The sequence below is a fragment of the Anabrus simplex genome, chromosome X (assembly GCF_040414725.1).
Source record: "Anabrus simplex isolate iqAnaSimp1 chromosome X, ASM4041472v1, whole genome shotgun sequence".
NCBI classification, from domain to species: Eukaryota; Metazoa; Arthropoda; class Insecta; order Orthoptera; family Tettigoniidae; genus Anabrus; species Anabrus simplex.
Genome location: NC_090279.1, coordinates 163728135 through 163746915, shown reverse-complemented (window position 1 = coordinate 163746915; position 18781 = coordinate 163728135). Strand labels below are relative to the sequence as shown.

At 39.6% G+C, this 18781-nt stretch overlaps 1 protein-coding gene across 1 annotated transcript in view; it reads right to left on the bottom strand.

Moving 5' to 3' along the window:
• Positions 1-18781, bottom strand: part of LOC136886744 (fatty acid synthase) — a 198915-nt gene that overhangs the window by 69949 nt on the left and 110185 nt on the right. Inside the window, exons 20-22 of the mRNA XM_067159548.2 lie at positions 14753-15043; positions 13067-13269; positions 2498-2737 (exon numbers count right to left, since the gene is read on the bottom strand). Coding sequence (XP_067015649.2) covers positions 2498-2737; positions 13067-13269; positions 14753-15043 — 734 coding nt within the window. The remainder of the gene's footprint in view (positions 1-2497; positions 2738-13066; positions 13270-14752; positions 15044-18781) is intronic.

The following is an 18781-nucleotide window of genomic DNA, read 5'->3' as shown; positions in this document are numbered from 1 at the left end:
CCTGTTGATTTTTATTTCGTTATGTGTACTGGTACTTTATTCATGGAAACGAAATGCAGTATAGAGAATGCCCATAGTGATTTCATGGAATTAAAGAAAAGTCCTCACATGTACAGATTTGTACATCAACTTTAGGGTTATATTTGTCAAATGCCTACATCTGGTCTATGCTTCTGTATGGTGCTGAAAGAAGGATGCTTAAATGGCTGTTACGAAGAAGATTGAGGCCTTCTTTAAAGTGTGGACTTGCAGTAAGAAGATTAAAATATGTGGAGACTGGAAGTAACTAGTGAATAAATTCTGATGATGAATGGCTATTCAGAGTTAAAAGGAGAACGATTACATACTTGGGGTGTTGTAACCAAGGTTGTGATTTACAAAACACAACTTTATTATTCGCTTCAAATGCAAAATACACTATTTACACAAATAAAACTGAAATTTAACTTGAAGCAAAATGAATTAGGAATCTTGAGAAAGAGTCTATCTTATGTACACTATATACAAGTTTGCAGTATTTACATCCACTACTATCTCGAAAAGATAGTCCTTGCGATATAAAAGTCGATAGTCGAAAACTATCAGAAGTACTGACATAAATGTTTTGGAAAGTCCTTCCTTGCTGAGTTCAGAACAGCAAGTTCAATGTAGGAAGAATTCTTACTTGGTGAAACCAAGGGAGCTTGCATTAATTAGGGAAATATGACGGTATGTAATAGTATGACTGGATATGGGCAGCAGAATGGACAAGAGGAGCGGTGACCAGAGGTGAGACCTCGTACTGCCAGAAATTCAGTCCACCTGGTCGAAGCACATTTTCAAGAGGAGTAGCCTCCGTGCTCGACGTAAGGTGTATTCTGGAGCTGGACACCGGGGCAAGTGGGCATCAGGACAGGCTGGGAGTTCCTCTTTATAGTACACACACGATGGTTCAGGCACGCGCACTGAGGGCTGCGCGTCGAGGCTAGAAGAATGACACTTGGCGCGCGTGTAGCTGGCTGGCGGAGCGAGAAGGGAGCGCCGGACATACAACATGGGGTATATTGTATAGGATACCTAATATTTTCTTCTTCTTCTTTTTCTTGTAAATATACATTGCAATTCTTGCCGCAATTATCTTAGCTGTGTCTATCTTATCGACTGTTACTAGGCGGTTTGTTATTTTGTCTGCTGATGATACCTTCAACATCCTCCACAAAATCCTCCAACTTCTTGCTAACACTCGCCTGTCAGCGTCCATGTTCGGTTACCATAGCAGAGAACTGAGCACACACAACAGCAAAGAAACTATCCTTCTTTGTTCATTGCCATCTCGTGGCTTTTGAAAATGGAACTTGTTTGATTGAAAGTTGGATGATGATGATGATAATACCATGTGCAAGCACTTTAATTTGATGCCATTTAGGTTGCCAGCGTGTCATTGTTAAGGTTCCTTATTACTTATTACTCTATCAGATGGAAGAATAAATCGGATTTCTGTTGCACAATCTACGGCTGAGTTTTAATTAATTTTGTTGGGTAAACACTAAATGTCGCACCAGAGATGTTCTACGTACAGGCATCTTATGACATAGAGAGCCAAATGGATTTTTTTTTTCTGCTTTCAAAAACCAACAACCTCTACCGGGGCTGAACCAGCAAACTTGGGAGCCAGAGCCTGACAGTCTACCACTGATTCATAGAGGGAACTATTGTTTTTGACTGATGATCATTAACTTTGTTTTGTTTGCACTCATATCAAGACTGTCTGAGGCTGACCTGTGTCACGAGGAAATGAAATTTATAATTTTGCTCTTATGGTCTTATGGTGACAATGGGATAGGCCAGGGCTAGGAGGGGGAGACAAGTAACCATGGCCTTAATTAAGGTACAGCCCCATCATTTTCCTGGTGTGAAAATGAGAATATATGGCTGCTGACAGTGAGGTTCGAACCTACTATCTCCTGGTTGCAAGCTCACAGCAACCTGAGCCTAAACTTTTCTGACTATCTGCATGAAGTTTCCCTGACGATGTTTGCTATAAAAGGGGAAGTTGAAGGCAACATAGGAAATGAGCAAAGAAAAATGTGGCTACCCAATACAAACCGAGGGGTGGGGCTGTAATACACTGCAACCAATTGGATAGAAATGCAACATGAGGATGCCAATATTCATTATTGAATACAAAGAATATTAAATAATAATATTGGTTTTATGTCATACTAACTACTTTTATGGTTTTCAGAGATGGTGAGGTGACGGCATTTTGTCTCCACAGGACTTCATTATTGTGCCAGTAAATCTCCTGACAAAATGCTGACATATTTGAAAATCACTGGACCTAGCCAGAGAAGAAGAAGTATTCTCTCCAAGCATGCTTTCATGGTAAGTTTCTGATCTCCATCTGTTTCCTATACATACACATTACTTTTAATACTAATGCTCTTAAATGCCTGTGAGCTTAGAGCCACAAGTTCATTTCGATGTTTGCCATGATATACTTGACATTGCTACTCACGTTGGGGGATGTATTGGTCCCTGGAACCAGGTGAGACTGCTCAGGTCACCATATACTGCTGTGTTATTGTATGAATGGAGTGAATCAACAGCAGACAGCTTCTCAAGGAGTAGGTGACGGTAGCTCCCCCACTGGCCATCTTTAAGCACATTCACTGCAAGATCTTTGTCAAGTTGAGTTCTATACAGGGGCAATGCTGGATCAAATGGTGGAGCATCTGCATCCAGGATGAATACACACCTGCAATAAAACATAAGAAAATGACTGTGTCCATAAATGAGAAACCATACGTCAAAATCAGTACAGATATTATGGAATGCTTGAAAGTAAGCAGAATGTATTCCCTGACCTAGAAGAGAAAATTTAAAATAATCTCATACCACAAAAAATGAAGACATTATTTCCATATTGTCCCTAGAAAGTCAGAGTATCATAAGTGACAATTTTGGTGAAATGGAGATTATGCCTTTAATGCATCGAACAGAACCATTTGCACATGCTGCAATAGAGGCATAAACAACAGGCAGTATGTCAAGGGTGGAAAAGACTGTAACTTGAAATTAAAGTAACTAAACCAGTTTATTTTGAGCATGCCATATTATCATAAGTTACACTCTGAATTATCATAAACAACAATGTAGAATAATCATAAGTGTCTTGGATGACATTGGAAAGCGGGGTAACTCCAATAATGAATGAGTTTGATTGCTGGTGACTGTTAACAGAGAACAGCTTATTTTCACAAGCAATGTTCTGGTATGTTTTGCTTGTGTATGCAATTTCTAAATGTATAAACAATCTAGAGGATACAAACTCCTTTGGTTGTGTTTGATATGTGAAGAGAAGCAACAAAATGAACATAGAATGCACCAACTACCACTAGCATGCACAAATTGAAGATGTTGTGTTTGTTTGTTTGTTTGTTTGTTTGTTTGTTTGTTTGTTTGTTTGTTTGTCCAACCCTTGTCCCGTTTCTCTACGGGGTCAGGTATGAGGTGAGCTGGATCTGCTGTGGCAGATTTTTTTTAATGACCGGATGCCTTTCCTGACGTCAACCCCATCAGAGGAGTTAATGAGATGAAATGAATGATACATAATAAAGGGAGAGGGTGAAACCCGGTGCTAGCACATAGCCTACTCCTGTCAAATAGAACCAAGGGGTCCACTCAAAGCTTAACGCCCCCATCCGACAGACGAATCACCATCAACAGCGTCATATGCCCTCACTCCATATGAGCACTGCAGAGAAGTATGGAATTTAATCCAGGCTTTTGGCACACGACTAGTGATTAGAAATTGCATACCACTACCTCCCCTACTCTGCCGGCCAACATTCTGATGGTGAATTTTTTCGACCAACGGGACTCAAACCGGCTAACCACGGTGTCAGACTGTTTAGACTTCAACGCCTTAACGACCATGGCCGCCAGGCAGGCTAATTTGAAGATGTCGTCAAGGTTAATTGGTCATTTTCAATTTTCTCTTTATTGGCTTAACAATGAGAAATTACAAGGCATGTTTTTTAAGTAAGTACCATTTTGATATTCCACCAATGCAGCGCTGCAGTCGGCATTCCGTGCATGCGCGCTGTGTACCTGCATCTGTTGGCAAGGCTGAGACGTCATTACGGCAATAGTCGCCCTTGTGTACGTTTGTTGGCAAGCATTTGAAATGGCCTCACCGATCGAGAATCCCGCCGACTGTGAAGTCCAGTTTGTTATTCGTTTTCTGAGTGCAAAATGTTTGAAAGCTATCGATATTCATTGTGAGATCTGTGCAGTTTACGGACCAAATATTATGAGTGATGGAATGGTTAGGAAATAGGTTCGAGCATTTAAAGGTGGCTGCAAAGATGTGCATGATAAAGAACAGAGTGGGTGACCTTCAGTCATTAGTGAAGATTTGGTGCAGGCAGTTGACTGAGCAGTGAGAGAAAACAGATGCTTTACGATTACGTCATTATCCGACGTGTTTCCTCAAGTTTCTCAAAGTGTTCTTTATGAAATTGTGAGTGAACAATTAAATTACCAAAAGGTGTGCTCACACTGGGTACCAAAAATATTGATGGAGAAACACAAAAGCAAACGTTTGGGCAGTGCCTTGACTTTCCTAGAGCATTACCACGAGGAAGGTGATGATTTTTTGAGTCGAATTGTAACAAGAAATCAAACCGGGGTGGCCTACGTCACACCTGAATCAAAACAACAGTCTATGGAATGGTGACATTCAACTTCACCCAAGAAAGTGAAGTTTAAGTAAACAATGTCAGCCCGGAAAATCATGTGTACCGTGTTTTGGGACAGAAAGGGGGTATTACCGGTGGACTTATTGCGCTGTGGTGAGACAATCAATTCAACAACGTATTGTGAGACCTTAAACAAATTGCACCACTCAATTCATAACAAAAGGCGTGGCATGCTCAGTAAGGGCGTCCTTTTGCTTCATGACAAAGCCCGCCCACATACGGCTGATCAAACCCAAGACCTGATCACATCATTTTGCTGGGAACAACTCGATCACCCTCCATACAGCCCTGATCTTGTGCCCAGTGATTACCACTTGTTCCTGCATTTGAAGAAACATATGGCCGGCAAACGCCATGACGACGATGATGTTGTCAAGATGGCTGTGTTGCAGTTGCTGACAAATCAAGCGGCCAACTTCTATGAGGATGGTATGCAAAAGCTCATTGTACGATATGACAAGTGGCTCAATATTGGTGGGAATTATGTTGAAAAGTAGAGTAATGTACAGGCTTTCATATAAAAATAAAATTGTTAAAAATTCTCTGTTTTTCATTTATTTCAAAACGGTACTTACTTAAAAAACATGCCTCATACTTTTATCATTACTTGATCGTATAATTACTTTGTGATATGTTTATGATACAGTTTATTCATTATTTTTTAATTTCATAATTAATGTTATCTTGAACGACGTTAATGAGAAACGGACCTTAATTTATTCAATAGAGCAAAGGAAAGCTAAATTTCTTGGACACATCCTATGACATGACACCTTTCTCCAGAATGCCTTCGAATGAAAGTTCCTAGGGAAGAAGTCGAGAGGAAGACCACGTCTCTCATACCTTAGGAACATAATTACTCAGGTCGGTTTTGCTTCCTATGTTACGATGAAAAGGACTGCTGAAGACTGTGGGATGTGGCTGCAGCGACAAGGCTTAGCCTTTAGATAATGGATGGATGGAATTAATTTAAGTAGTTTGTGGCAAGGATAAATGCTGGATGGATGCGATGAAGGGAAGTAATGGGAGTATTCTGCAACAAGAGAATGCTGATATGCCTGAAGTCGAAAATTTACCGTACAGTTGTCCCTCCAGTCGCTGGCCAGTTATGAGATGAATAGAGTACCAACTTCACGTTATGGTAATGCGTATGTTGCATTGGTTCTTTGGAATCTCTCGTCCTGACCACATTACAAATGATGCTATTCGGAGGAAGACTGGCATCGCATCAATAAATGGGAATATGTGTCAGAGATGTCTCCATTAATGTGGCCACAGCATGCGCGCAGAACCTCACACCATCGCCAATACTGTCTACCACCCTAAAGTCAGCAGAACTAGACCAGTTGGAAAGCCAAAACAATGATAGCAGGATGCCTTTAACACCTACATAAGAGCACTCCACCTACAGTGTAATGATGTTTTCGGCTGCGATAAATGGCGTTCCTTGTTCTTCGAACCATCAAGTGGACCCTACACCAGAAGGGTAAATCCATAGTAGTAGTAGTAGTAGTAGTAGTAGTAGTAGTAGTAGTAGTAGTAGTAGCAGTAGTAGTAGTAGTAGTAGAGGTTTGTGGCAAGCTAGAACAAAATTACTCTAGCACAAAAAAATGTGACACAGGTTTCGCAGGGAAAGAAAAGAGAAAAATGTGCTGCATATTTACCGTTTGGTAGAGAAAGAAAAAGAAAAACCTGTGGACGTATAGAAGACAGTAATTTGGAAATGTAACATTGAAAGTTGTAAAGGGTTGTTTTCATTATTGTTGGGTGATATTTTGTAATATTGTGAAATGTCTATTCTAGAAAGACGTTCTACATCTTTAATATTGTGAAATGTCGATTCTAGAAAGATGTTCTACGTCTTTAAGAGTTTCGTAAGATGGAAGGTTCTCGATAGTCATTTACGTTGGAGAAAATAACAGGAGTTTTGATTGGTGAGTCTGGGTGGTGAGTGGTAAGCTTCTGTGGTCTGATTGTTGGCTACCTCGTGATCGGCCCGGGGCCAGCTTCGCCCTTCTCGAGAGAGCGAGGAAAACTTTCATCGACGTCTTTCGCTTCTCACCTGTCCAGCGAGTCAGACGTACTTCGGCGATCCTCCTGCCCAGGATGGTCTGCCTTGGGATAAGCTGCCTCTGTGTATCCGTGGTAGAGTGTTGGCCTCTGGATCCCAAGATAGTGGGTTCAAACCCGGCAGAGGTAGTCGGATTTTTGAAGGGCGAAAAAAGTCCACTCGACACTCTATGTCGTATGATGTCGGCATGTAAAAGATCTCTGGTGATACATTTGGTATTTACCCGACAAAATTAATTAAATCTCATCCATAGACGCCCAAGAGAGATCTGGTTTACTCTGTCTGCCATCTAGTGGGCCTAGAGTAAAACGGAACATCGAAATTGATGAACAGACAGCCAGATGGAGTCAAATCAAAATGTCTGCACACGGTAGCTGAGGCCATACGATTATTATTATTTAGCACTGTTGGATTTTTTTTTACGTCACACCGACACAGATAGGTCTTATGGCGACGATGAGGCAGGAAGGGGCTAGGAGTGGGAAGGAAGTGGCTGTGGCCTTAATTAAGGTACAGCCCTAGCATTTACCTGGTGTGAAAATGGGAAACCACTGTTGGTTTCATTTCCACCTTAATTTAAATTCAACGTTACTTTTCTTTTCACATAGGAGTTTGCCCCTACTCGCCCTGACTCGCTACTCAATTATTAAGATACCTTAGCTTTCAGCTGGGACTGCATGTTTGATTTTGGAGGCATTCCCCTTTTCTTTTAGTTTTGTAAACTGTATAACTAATAGATAAATGTTATTTCCCTCGGGTTTGCCTCCAGTAACTTCGTGTCACTTGATGTAAGGTGCTTTTTCCTCTACCCTGCACCAGAAGTGTTTTTGGTGAGGGTGTAAGTTAAACTGGCCTCTGCGTTGAGTTTTAAAATTTCTGATTTCCCTCTTGTTTCCATCATGTAGCATGATTATCTGAAAGTGCAGTTATTTTTCACTCAATATTGTATTTTTTTAATATCATGTGTTTCTTATTACCTTTAATCGCTGTATTCTGGAAGTTGCATTACGTTAAAGTATCTATGTATCTTAGCCTCTTTGACTTAAGGGAATAGTCCTTGGTAAATTACGTCTAGTGTAGTTAGTCATGAGATATGACAACCTGATTTTTTCATCCTGAACCCCAGTAAATACTACAACAGTAACGGCGCACATAAAGACCTAGCGAGTAATGCCAGGTTAAAGCTGCTCATAACGTTTACTGGCACAGCCAAACCAATATTGAAATGTTAAATCTTTCTTTTTCTATTTTAGGAATAGAAATTCTGCTTTGGGGAGAACTCTATGATTAACTGATTAACCTTCTTCAATTTGTCCATTATGCTTCTTGACCCTAGATTGAGTGGCCAAGAATATGCCACATCTAACAGTTGGCACAGCTGCACTGAATTTGGTTGGAGAAGAATGAAGCAAATTTTGTTTGTAGGGTTTTTTTTGTTTTTTCCCCACAGCCTGAACACATTTAGACTCAGGTGACATGCCCTTATCATCACTTTTATGTCATCCAGTTCCTTTGCATAAAGTAGGAGTATATTTACAAACTAATTCTTGAATATCGCAAGGTCAAACCATCCACTAGAATTTCGAATGTATTCAGTCCCATCTACACTGCCTTCAGTCCAAGTTGGATAAATAGGTTTGACCTTGAACACAGTGTATGGAGGCAGCGTGACACATCAGCTGCAGCCACAACCATGACACTAATGCTCATTTTAGTTGTAACCATCACTCTCTCAGTCTACTTAAAGACATGCTTGACAATGGCACACTTGATCTGGTTCATCAATAAAATTAGTTTCATTGTAATTTATTATCCCGGTCTAGAAAGCCAAGAATAACGGCCGAGAGGATTCGTCGTGCTGATCACACGACACCTCGTAATCTGCAGGCCTTCCGGCTGAGCAGCGGTAGCTTGGTAGACCAAGGCCCTTCAAGGGCTGTAGTGCCATGTGGTTTGGTTTGGTTTGGTTTGGTTTGGTTTGGTAATTTATTATGTTTGAAGGAGGGACATCAGCAAGAGATAAACCAAGACATTCAAAACCAATTTTAAGTGAGCCTCTGGTAATGGCAGCCTTGTTTCTTTTCACATTTTCATTTATTCTAATATTAAGTACTTGGTGTTGACCCAGCGAACACTTTATCCTCTCTGGGCAGGGGCTATTGTCCCAACCTAAGTGGTTTAAATAATCCTGGAAAACATAAGACACATCCAAATTCTTCCAAGGAAAGCTCCACTTCACATTGCACTGAACATTCTGTGAGCTGCATTTCTTCATTGCTAGATAACGCTGGCTGTTGACATATTTTGAATTGATATTTTTGCTTTAGTTTGTCATTCAATGTAGTATATGATCCAGCATAATTTTTAGATGCCTTCCAAATACTGCAAACACTTCTTTGAATATCAAGGACTGCATTATGTAGGAACTGCTTCTTTTTATAAATTCTCACCATGATCGGTTTTAGCTCACAAAATTACACATTCATACACATAAGTCAGTAAGCAAAACAGAAATTGACAATTTATTCACCTAGCTTAATATATACTCAATTATTAGTCAACTTTTTGAACATCGGTAGTTTGTTTCCACACTACAAAATCCCTGACTAAATGGACGTGTGCAATCAGTGTCAACTAAAAGCAGATACTAAATATAAGTCCACTGTAGGAGAGCACATCCTGCTCTTCATAAAAAATATTTTAAAAAATAAAACCATTCTTGTTTTTATCCACTGGGCAGCCACAATTGACCTCTGGTAATGTGAATAAAGCAACAGAGAGGCATAATATCACAACTGGCACGGTAGGGAAGTAATTGAGTGAAAGTAATCAAATTACTTGTAACAAATAATTTTTGAGTAATTTTTACTTTTAACTTTTACTTTTTACAAAATCTAACTTTTACACATAATTTACTTTTTGAAATAAAATTATAATCATTACAATCTAGTAATCAATTGGCGCTAATGATCAGTTTTACCCCACGTGATGGGTTTCACCGCATTTTATGGTACTTCTTCCCTTTTATGCTTCCATTGTCCAATTCCAATCTTGAATGAGAAAGGATGACGATTGAACTGTAAAATCTAACGCTAAGTGTTGGGCGCTGGGAAATAACCTGACACACTAGAACCAATGTGTTTGAGTGGAGGCTTCTCTATATATAATGATGATAAAATGTAGAACCCATTTGAGAACAGGTTGCTGGAGCATAAAGAAAAGTTAAAACTCATTTCATGGGATATTTTAGGACTATGTGAGTTCATCTGGCTTCTTCACTGAATGGTCAATGTAGTGTGCCCTGAGTTCGATTCCCTGCCAGGCATTTTAGCCATGTTAATGAACTCCTCTAGAGCACGGGACTGGATGATCATGTTCTTTCTATACACATCTTCATTTACATCCAACACACAACACTATCAACCAGCACAGAAACAAGCAAGGTGAAAACATACCTCCACATAGGGAATGCGGCCATAAAACTGGACTTATTCCACATTAGTACCGACCTCAAATAATAGAACAGGTTATATTATTAAATGACAAATCAGATCATGAACTTTATCATATGTCATCCTGTGTAATGGTGGTAACTGTACTTGTGTGGCTAATAATGTGAATAAAGCAACAGAGAGGGATAATATCACAACTGGCACGGTAGGGAAGTAATTGAGTGAAAGTAGTGTAATCAAATTACTTGTAACAAATAATTTTTGAGTAATTTTTACATTTAACCTTTACTTTTTACAATATCTAACTTTTACACATAATTTACTTTTTGAAGTAAAATTGTAATCATTACAATCTAGTAATCAATATACATCACAAGGAGAGTTTGACAACACTGAAGCCGCAGTGGTCGCAAGGTATAATAATAATAATAATTTCGTGTGGCTATTTCTAGCCGAGTGCAGCCCTTGTAAGGCAGACCCTCCGATGAGGGTGGGCGGCATCTGCCATATGTAGGTAACTGCGTGTTATTGTGGTGGAGGATAGTGTTATGTGTGGTGTGTGAGTTGCAGGGATGTTGGTGACAGCACAAACACCCAGCCCCCGGGCCATTGGAATTAACCAATGAAGGTTAAAATCCCCGACCCGGCCGGGAATCGAACCCGGGACCCTCTGAACCGAAGGCCAGGACGCTGACCATTCAGCCAACGAGTCGGATGTCGCAAGGTATGAACTATAAAGTTACAGATATAACATGCACTCATTGTGGTACTTTGTTGAGAATTAGATCATTGTGTACTACGACACTGTAAGTTTCATACATGGTCAATAATGGAACAGGAATAAACATGTAATGACACAATGGTTAAGGAATTTTCATTCCCCTACTTGAATAAATAGTTTAAATTAGTTGGCCCTCAAAATAATGAGAACGTGGGTGTTAAATGCAAACCTTGACTCAGAATAATCATTTTGAAATTTGCAAAGAATCATGTCTAGTTATGATAGTCAATTAATGTCTCCACATAAAGTGAAATATAATTTTCCTTGCAAATTTTGATATCGTTCCAACCCCATGTGAAGAAAAGCATGTCATTGATTTCCCGAAGACTGATGTTCTATGAAGTTACTGTAATTTTACTGATTATTGTTGAAAAAGTAGTTTGTAATTGTAATTGAGTAAAATATTTCTCAGCTAAGTGAAGTTCATCCTGTACAAAAATTTCTGTACTTTTCCCAACACTGACTACTGGCTTCCTACCAAAGCAGATGTGGTACAAATTCAGGTCATGAACATGTGATTTTGGAAATGGATAATCACATCTCTGTGATTCAGATTGCACGTGAAAATGGAGGTGCTGGGACAATGATTCAGTTTTGTAAAACTTACAAGCTTTTTGAAACACAAATGGCCTGTATGTTAGTTACCAGCTGCTCATTATGAAACCATGTGATGAATCACAATTGTGATGTTTGCCAGTGTTTGAAATATATGGGTCAACCAACAGTCGAACCCGTCTCGTTGACAGGTTAGTTCTTATACAGTTGCAACGATAATGCCATCTAGTGGCTGAGCGGCACATATCAATTAACAACAGTAAGTGTAATGTTATTACTGCTCAGTTTTATGGGCTTATAACATGGTAGACCAATGTACTTAGTTCCCTTCCAACATGATGACAGTGAGGCATCCAAGGTCAAGGAAGTCTTTCATTTCCACCTCACTTTTTTCTATTATTTTTCTTGTTTTCCTTCTCATATTTTATGCTTCCTGATCAATATGGGCTGATGATCATAAGGTTTTGTATCTTACAAAAACAATCACAACAAGCCCACCTGGTGGCCATTATCACTGAAGCAGCAAGTCTACAGAATCTGAGACTGTAGGTTGCTGGTTTGAGTCCTGTTGGTGGAAGAAATTTTCACCATCAGAATGTTGACCGGCAGGGTAGGAGAGGTGGGTGATAATACAATATTTAATGATTAGACTGTGTGTTGAAAGCCTGAATTCAATTTCAAACCTCTCGACAGTATTCATATGGAGTGAGGACATATGAAACTACTGGTGATTTGTCTGTCAGATGGAGACGTTAAGCCTTGAGCAGACCCCTTGGTGTTATTTAACAGGAGCAGGCTCTGTGCCATCACCAGGTTACACCCTCTTTCTACCTTATCATCTGGTCTAGAAAGCCAAGAATACCGAGCTTGACAGCTGCAGTCGCTTAAGTGCGGCCAGTATTCAGTATTTGGGAGATAGTAGGTTCGAACCCCACTGTCAGCAGCCCTGAAAATGGTTTTCTGTGGTTTCCCATTTTCACACCAGGCAAATGCTGGGGCTGTACCTTAATTAAGGCCACAGCCGCTTCCTTCCCACTCCTAGCCCTTCCCTGTCCCATCGTTGTCATAAGACCTATCTGTGTCGGTGCAACATAAAGCAACTAGCTAGTAGAAAGCCAAGAATAATGGTCGAGGGGATTCGTCGTGCTGACTACACGACACCTCGTAATCTGCAGGCCTTTGTGCTGAGCAGCGGTCACTTGGTAGGCCAAGGCCCTTCAAGGGCTGTAGTGCCATGGGGTTTGGTTTGGTTCTACGTTATCATCATCATCTCACACCCAGACACGCAGGTTGCCCAGGGGCGACAAATAGAGAGAACAGCACCACACAAGCCAAACATGTCCTCCCGGCACTAAAAGCCATACACTTTCATACAGCTAATTTGAGTAGAAAATTAAGAACAAGACAAAATTCTGAAGTGCACACACAAAACTGTATTTGTTTTTATTTACATAAATCTACTCACCTTGCAATAGCACCACCTGGCTCTCGGTGGAGACAATTGAATAAGCCCAATATACCATTCAGTGGCTCTCCCTGAGCTACCAGGAGGACTCGCTTGTGTGGTTCACCATTCTTAATGGCAGCTTGCAGATGTGGCAGCCAATCATAGTTCTGGGCTGTGATTTTGACCACTGTAATATGATCCAAGGAAGTTCCTGGATATTTCTGTAAAAAGACAGGAAGATAAATACAACAACACAGTCTTGTACAAATTGAGCATATAAAACAGATGAAGAGCAACTTAGTGTGTAAGCATGCAAGGATACAAAAAGAAACAAAACAAAGTACAGGTAAACCCCGTTATACGCGGATTTGTTATACGCGATTTTGGTTTTAAGTCTAGTGCTGCCATCTGTTAACAGAACGTAGAAGCTGTAATGCCTTAAGGGGGGTACAGACATACGTGCTGAACTCTGTAACTTAGGCCTACACTACGTCACGCGCCAAGATTAAACGGAGCAAGCACATCTCTACGCGCATCTTCTCTCGTGTTTGCCGAGACGTGAATCATCAGTTCCGGTCATTAGAGTTGTGGAGATGCACTGGACAGGTTTCGTATTTAAAATGCCGATTAAAAGGGAAGAAAGTGTGCCTGTCGAAGGAAAGAAGCGTGTACCAACGTCGTATTCGTTAGAAACACAGACGTTTTGGATCGCTATGAGAAAGGTGAGTGTATTGTTGACATTCAGCGTGCTTTGGGACTCAGTAAATCCACTGTGAGAACTGTTCGTGACAATGCAGATTTAATTCGAAAAACTGCTCAATCTTCTACTAACTTAAGTGTGACTAGAGTGACTAAATTTTGCTTCGGAAGCGATTGGATTGGATTGAGCATCACAACCAATGACACATGCCTCTCTCTGGAGCTGCTATTCAAGCTAAAGCCACAAGCTTGTATGCAGAGTTTAGTTTATCATTGTGTGTTTCAGTGTTAAATTTTTAAGTGTATAAAATTTGCATTAAAATGCGTTTCAGAACATGATAATGGTTATCTTTTGTAAAAATACTAAGCATCTCTTCTATTTTAAAATTAATATGTGAGTAAACGGAAAGGTAACCAGATATTTTACATATAAAATTACTCTCGATTTACGCGAATTCGCTATGTGCGGCAATTCCGCGGAACGTAACTATCGCGTATAATGAGCTCTACCTGTATTAAAATTTTTTGGATACAGTCTTCATCAGCAGAGGATAGATAAGGATGGCAGTGTTCACTATTGACAATAATCTGTTGTGAAGTAAAGGAAGTAAGGAGATAGGTAAGACAAGAGATTGGAAAAAAAATGGAGCAATTATCTAATGTTCAGGCGAGCACTTCCTTGTACCTACCAACTTCGAAATTTCTAAGGGCAAGAAGCTGAGAAGATATTTAAATATTTAAGAATAGTAACCATGAAACAATATCAAATGTTGTTTGATGGGGTTGGATGTGTATTGGGACAGAAACTGTTGTGGGATTTACTCTGGTGCTTACACAGTAAGTCACTGCTCACCATCTGTTTCCTATTCATATATGTTTTAGTCCCCTTAAGTTTCTTAGCTGAGCAAACTAGGAATACAACACAACAATTAAACAAAAGAAAATATCTTTTAAAAAAGATACACAGGTGCACATCAGGAAATATTAAAGATTCTTGTAACTCACCTTCTTCAACAGTAAGATGCGCTCATCATTGACAAGTTGATCAACCACCACATCAAAAGCAAAGTTCTCTTCAGAAATGACTTCATTGGGACTTTCACGAGCTATGATACAACCTCCATCGCCCAATGATGACAGGGCAGACTGTAACATTTCAGGACTGTTCACCACGTTGCTGAACACAACTATATGATTGCTATGATCCCCCATCAACTTGCCCGATTCTACCCTCACTTGCGATCCCAAGTCAGCAAAGCGTTGGTCCTCAGGCTGGCCAAGAATTCTAACATCTGCCTGTAAGTATAAAGTACAAATATGATTTCAGCAAGTAATGGAAAGGAACAAACAAGTGGCAAATCAAATCATATAATAGATCCTCTAGTATTTATGACCTTAGGATATCAGACTGCTCGTGAGATGCAACTACCTACCAGCTTTGCATGAAGAGCTTAATGATGCCAATTACAGCTTTCACAGCCAGAGATAAAAAATATCGTATTTATGCGAATAATCCTCGCTATCGAATAATCCCCACACCCTAACTTTAGGAAGGCTGATTTTGAAATAAAAATGCCAACATTGATGCAAATAAAACCCGCACCCGAATTTCGTGCCTCAATTTTTTTAAAAATATGCGGGTATTATTTGTGTAAATACAGTAATTATAAGAAAAAAACAGATTTGGTGTGTGTGTGTGTGTGTGTGTGTGTGTGTGTGTGTGTGCGTGCGTGCGTGCGTGCGTGTGTGTGTGTGTGTGTGTGTGTCACCTCCCTCCAAACCAGAAACAATGTGGCCATTCTGTAAATTTGAATTCTAGGTATGTGCTGGGTTAGTCATATTTTGCCTCTCACTGTGATGATGATGATGAAATGGCGTATGGCTTTTAGTGCCGGGAGTGTCTGAGGACATGTTCGGCTTGCCAGGTCTTTTGATTTAACGCCGGAAGGCGACCTGCGCATCGTGATGAGGGTGAAATGATGATGAAGACGACACATACACCCAGCCCCTGTGCCAGCGGAATTAACCAATCTTGGTTAAAATTCCCTACACTGCTGGGAATCAAACCCGAGATCCTTGTAACCAAAGGCCAGTACACTAACCATTTAGCCATGGATAATGATGATTGCTGCTGTGTTGGGCCTAACATTTAGGTCACAGGCCCTCACTGTAATGATAAACTTTGCATTCTTCTTCTTTGAGTAATTTAGTCTAATAACTAATTTGCCCCTGCAGTGAGTCTTCTCCACCTGGGTCGATCCCGTGCAGTACATTTTGCGTCTACATAGCTCCTTCATCCGGAGTTCACAAGAAATGTCATCATGAATGTCTTTCTTGGTCTTCCACGAGGGCATTTCCCTGGTATTTTACCTTCCAAAATTTCCATCAGCACATTCCTATGTCGAAGCCTATGTCCCGTCCAAGAAAGTTATCTCTTCCTAATTTGATTCAACAGCTGTCTCTTTTCTTGAACAATGTTTAATACCTCAGTATTGGTCTTCTTCTCCACCCAACAACTTATCCGCTGCAGCCAGCACCAACACCACAACTCAAAGGCTTCTATCCTTTTAATTTCATTCTTGGTTAACATCCAGGTCTCAGTACAATACAGCACAACAGACCAAACATAAGATTTCATTATTCTTTTATGAAAGATGAGAGACATTGTTTACTAACATAAAAGGGACTGTTGATCTCTGAAGACTTGCTTTGCTATTGCTATTCATGTTTTTATTTCAGTGTGACACTGAAGATTTTTTTTTTAATGTTCTGGGCAAGGTATTTGAACTGTGCTACTTGTTGTACAAGCTCACCACTGATCAATCACATGCAATAGACTTCGCATTCATTGAAATTTAAAAAAGAAGAAGATAAGAGAGGCAGATTGCTGGCAGAAGTGACTACAGAAGGAACACAGAACTGAAGGAACCCTATAATTATCAGAACAGAGTGACATGATTGGGACAAACAGAGATAAGGTTGGAAGATTAAACCTGTCAGAAGGGTGTGGTAAATAAAAGAAAGACTACTAAAAAGATGGTTGAATGATATGGAGGATGTTTTAACAAGATGGGATAGAGATGAAGGAGGAGACGTTCTGAAGATAGTGAAGATTGAGCTAGCCTGAGAAGTAATTTAAGAAGCAAGCTTGTAGTTTTATATGATTTTTACATCATGCCATGGCCTGAGAACTCCAGATTTATGTGACATCCAGACCACACAAATGTTAGTTTTCATTTTGAAAATCCCACATGCATTAGTTGGGATTCAAACAGGGGCAGTAGCCTTATTCAGAACTCAATGACAATGCCACTCAGCTATCACAACCCAACTGAGGAGTGAATGAATATTTACATGTGAAATGATGAATGACTAAATGTGAGTGAGAAAACAAATGAGCGAGTAAAGAACATTTAATGTTCACGATTGCACTGTGCTCAAAATCAGAAGACATCATACTGCTTCGGGGATATTCAGTTATGTTATACTTATTGCTTTACAATGGCGAAAAATGAAAGTATCCTCCTATTCAATACATCATATATTCCGTCATTAGACGGAGTAAACAAGTTCAGACATGTTTCGGCTCGTTTGAGCCATCTTCAGTGAAAAAATTAGGGGGGTTGGAATAATTTACATAATATGAGTTGAAAAAATGCTAAAAAACATAATGAAAGCGCAAATGAAAAAACAAACAAAAGAGAGCCTAGACGGAAACAAAATAGCACAAATATACAATATTTACATCAATATGCAGAGCAAAAAACAACTTATTGTGACAAAATTCAGTGAAACAGGTGTTAATTTGAAATAATAATTGATACTAAAAACTGCGTTAACCTAAGAAACAAGGGAATGAGAAAACAAATGATGCAGATGGAAATGAATAATAGTAGCACATGGTGAGGTTGTGGACCTCATAGTTTACAAATTATTAGTTTATAAAAACGACAAAACAGTTTGAAATCGCTGTCAAAATCCTAGTGGAAACCCATCACATAAAATTGGTCAGGAGGAGAGCGGGAGCAAACATTTTGAGAGAAACCAAGCCTGAATTAACCTGCAGGCGAAAAGCCTGTGATAAGGAGAAAAAACACCTTAAATTTAAGGCTTCAGAAATAGCAGCATTCTTAAAATCTTCTCAATCTAGCGGTCCCTTTCTTCATTATTGTTTCATAATGTTGGCTGGTGTTTTGCCTTATTATAGAGGGGTCGGAAGGGCCGCATATAAAAATATGAGAAGCTGTGTTAGGTAGAAGACAGATGCATAGAAATTGTAGTAATCTAGTGGAAACCGTCAATGAAGTTCTAATCTGTAATGGAAAAAATGAGGTTGTATACTTATTGTACGCTGACGCATTTCAATCTTGCAATCAAGACCATTTTCAGAGCAATGACAATGTGGAATGAAAACCGCTAATGGCAATTGTCATATCGTGGTAAGTAGACTGAAGATAGAAAAACCCTGTTAGAAATCCAGTTCATTCTAGAGCCTCCGGAGTCAAGGAGAAAGATGTTTGGAGAAAGATGTTTAAGACTTAACTACGGAGGGCAATCATGATCTACTCAGTATTAAAATTATTCAGGTGTTTAGCAATTTCTATCACCTGACAAATGATTCTAGGTGTAATACGAGTCTCCTTACAAATAACAGATGTTGCATCAAAAATGATGCTATCTTAAATGACCAAGACAGTATATGTCAGAGAAGAAGTATGTGTCACGCAGCAGTTCCTTTTCATGAGACCAAAAGTCCAGTTACAAAAAGATTTCATATGACCCACTGGCAGAAAAGAAATGATTATTTCTTCATGTAAACCTGACATGACTCTCCATGTGTAACACACTTGTCAGCATGAAGAAAATCCTAGCACTATGACCAGGCTCTTGTAGTAATCAAAATTGCCAGTTATAAGATATGCAGCCCAGTAAATGTCTATAATTGTAACCATACATTATTTGATATGCAAGCTGGTTATTTCATATTTTGGTACAAGAAGACAATGAGGAACTTCATTTTTAAGAAACCATAAC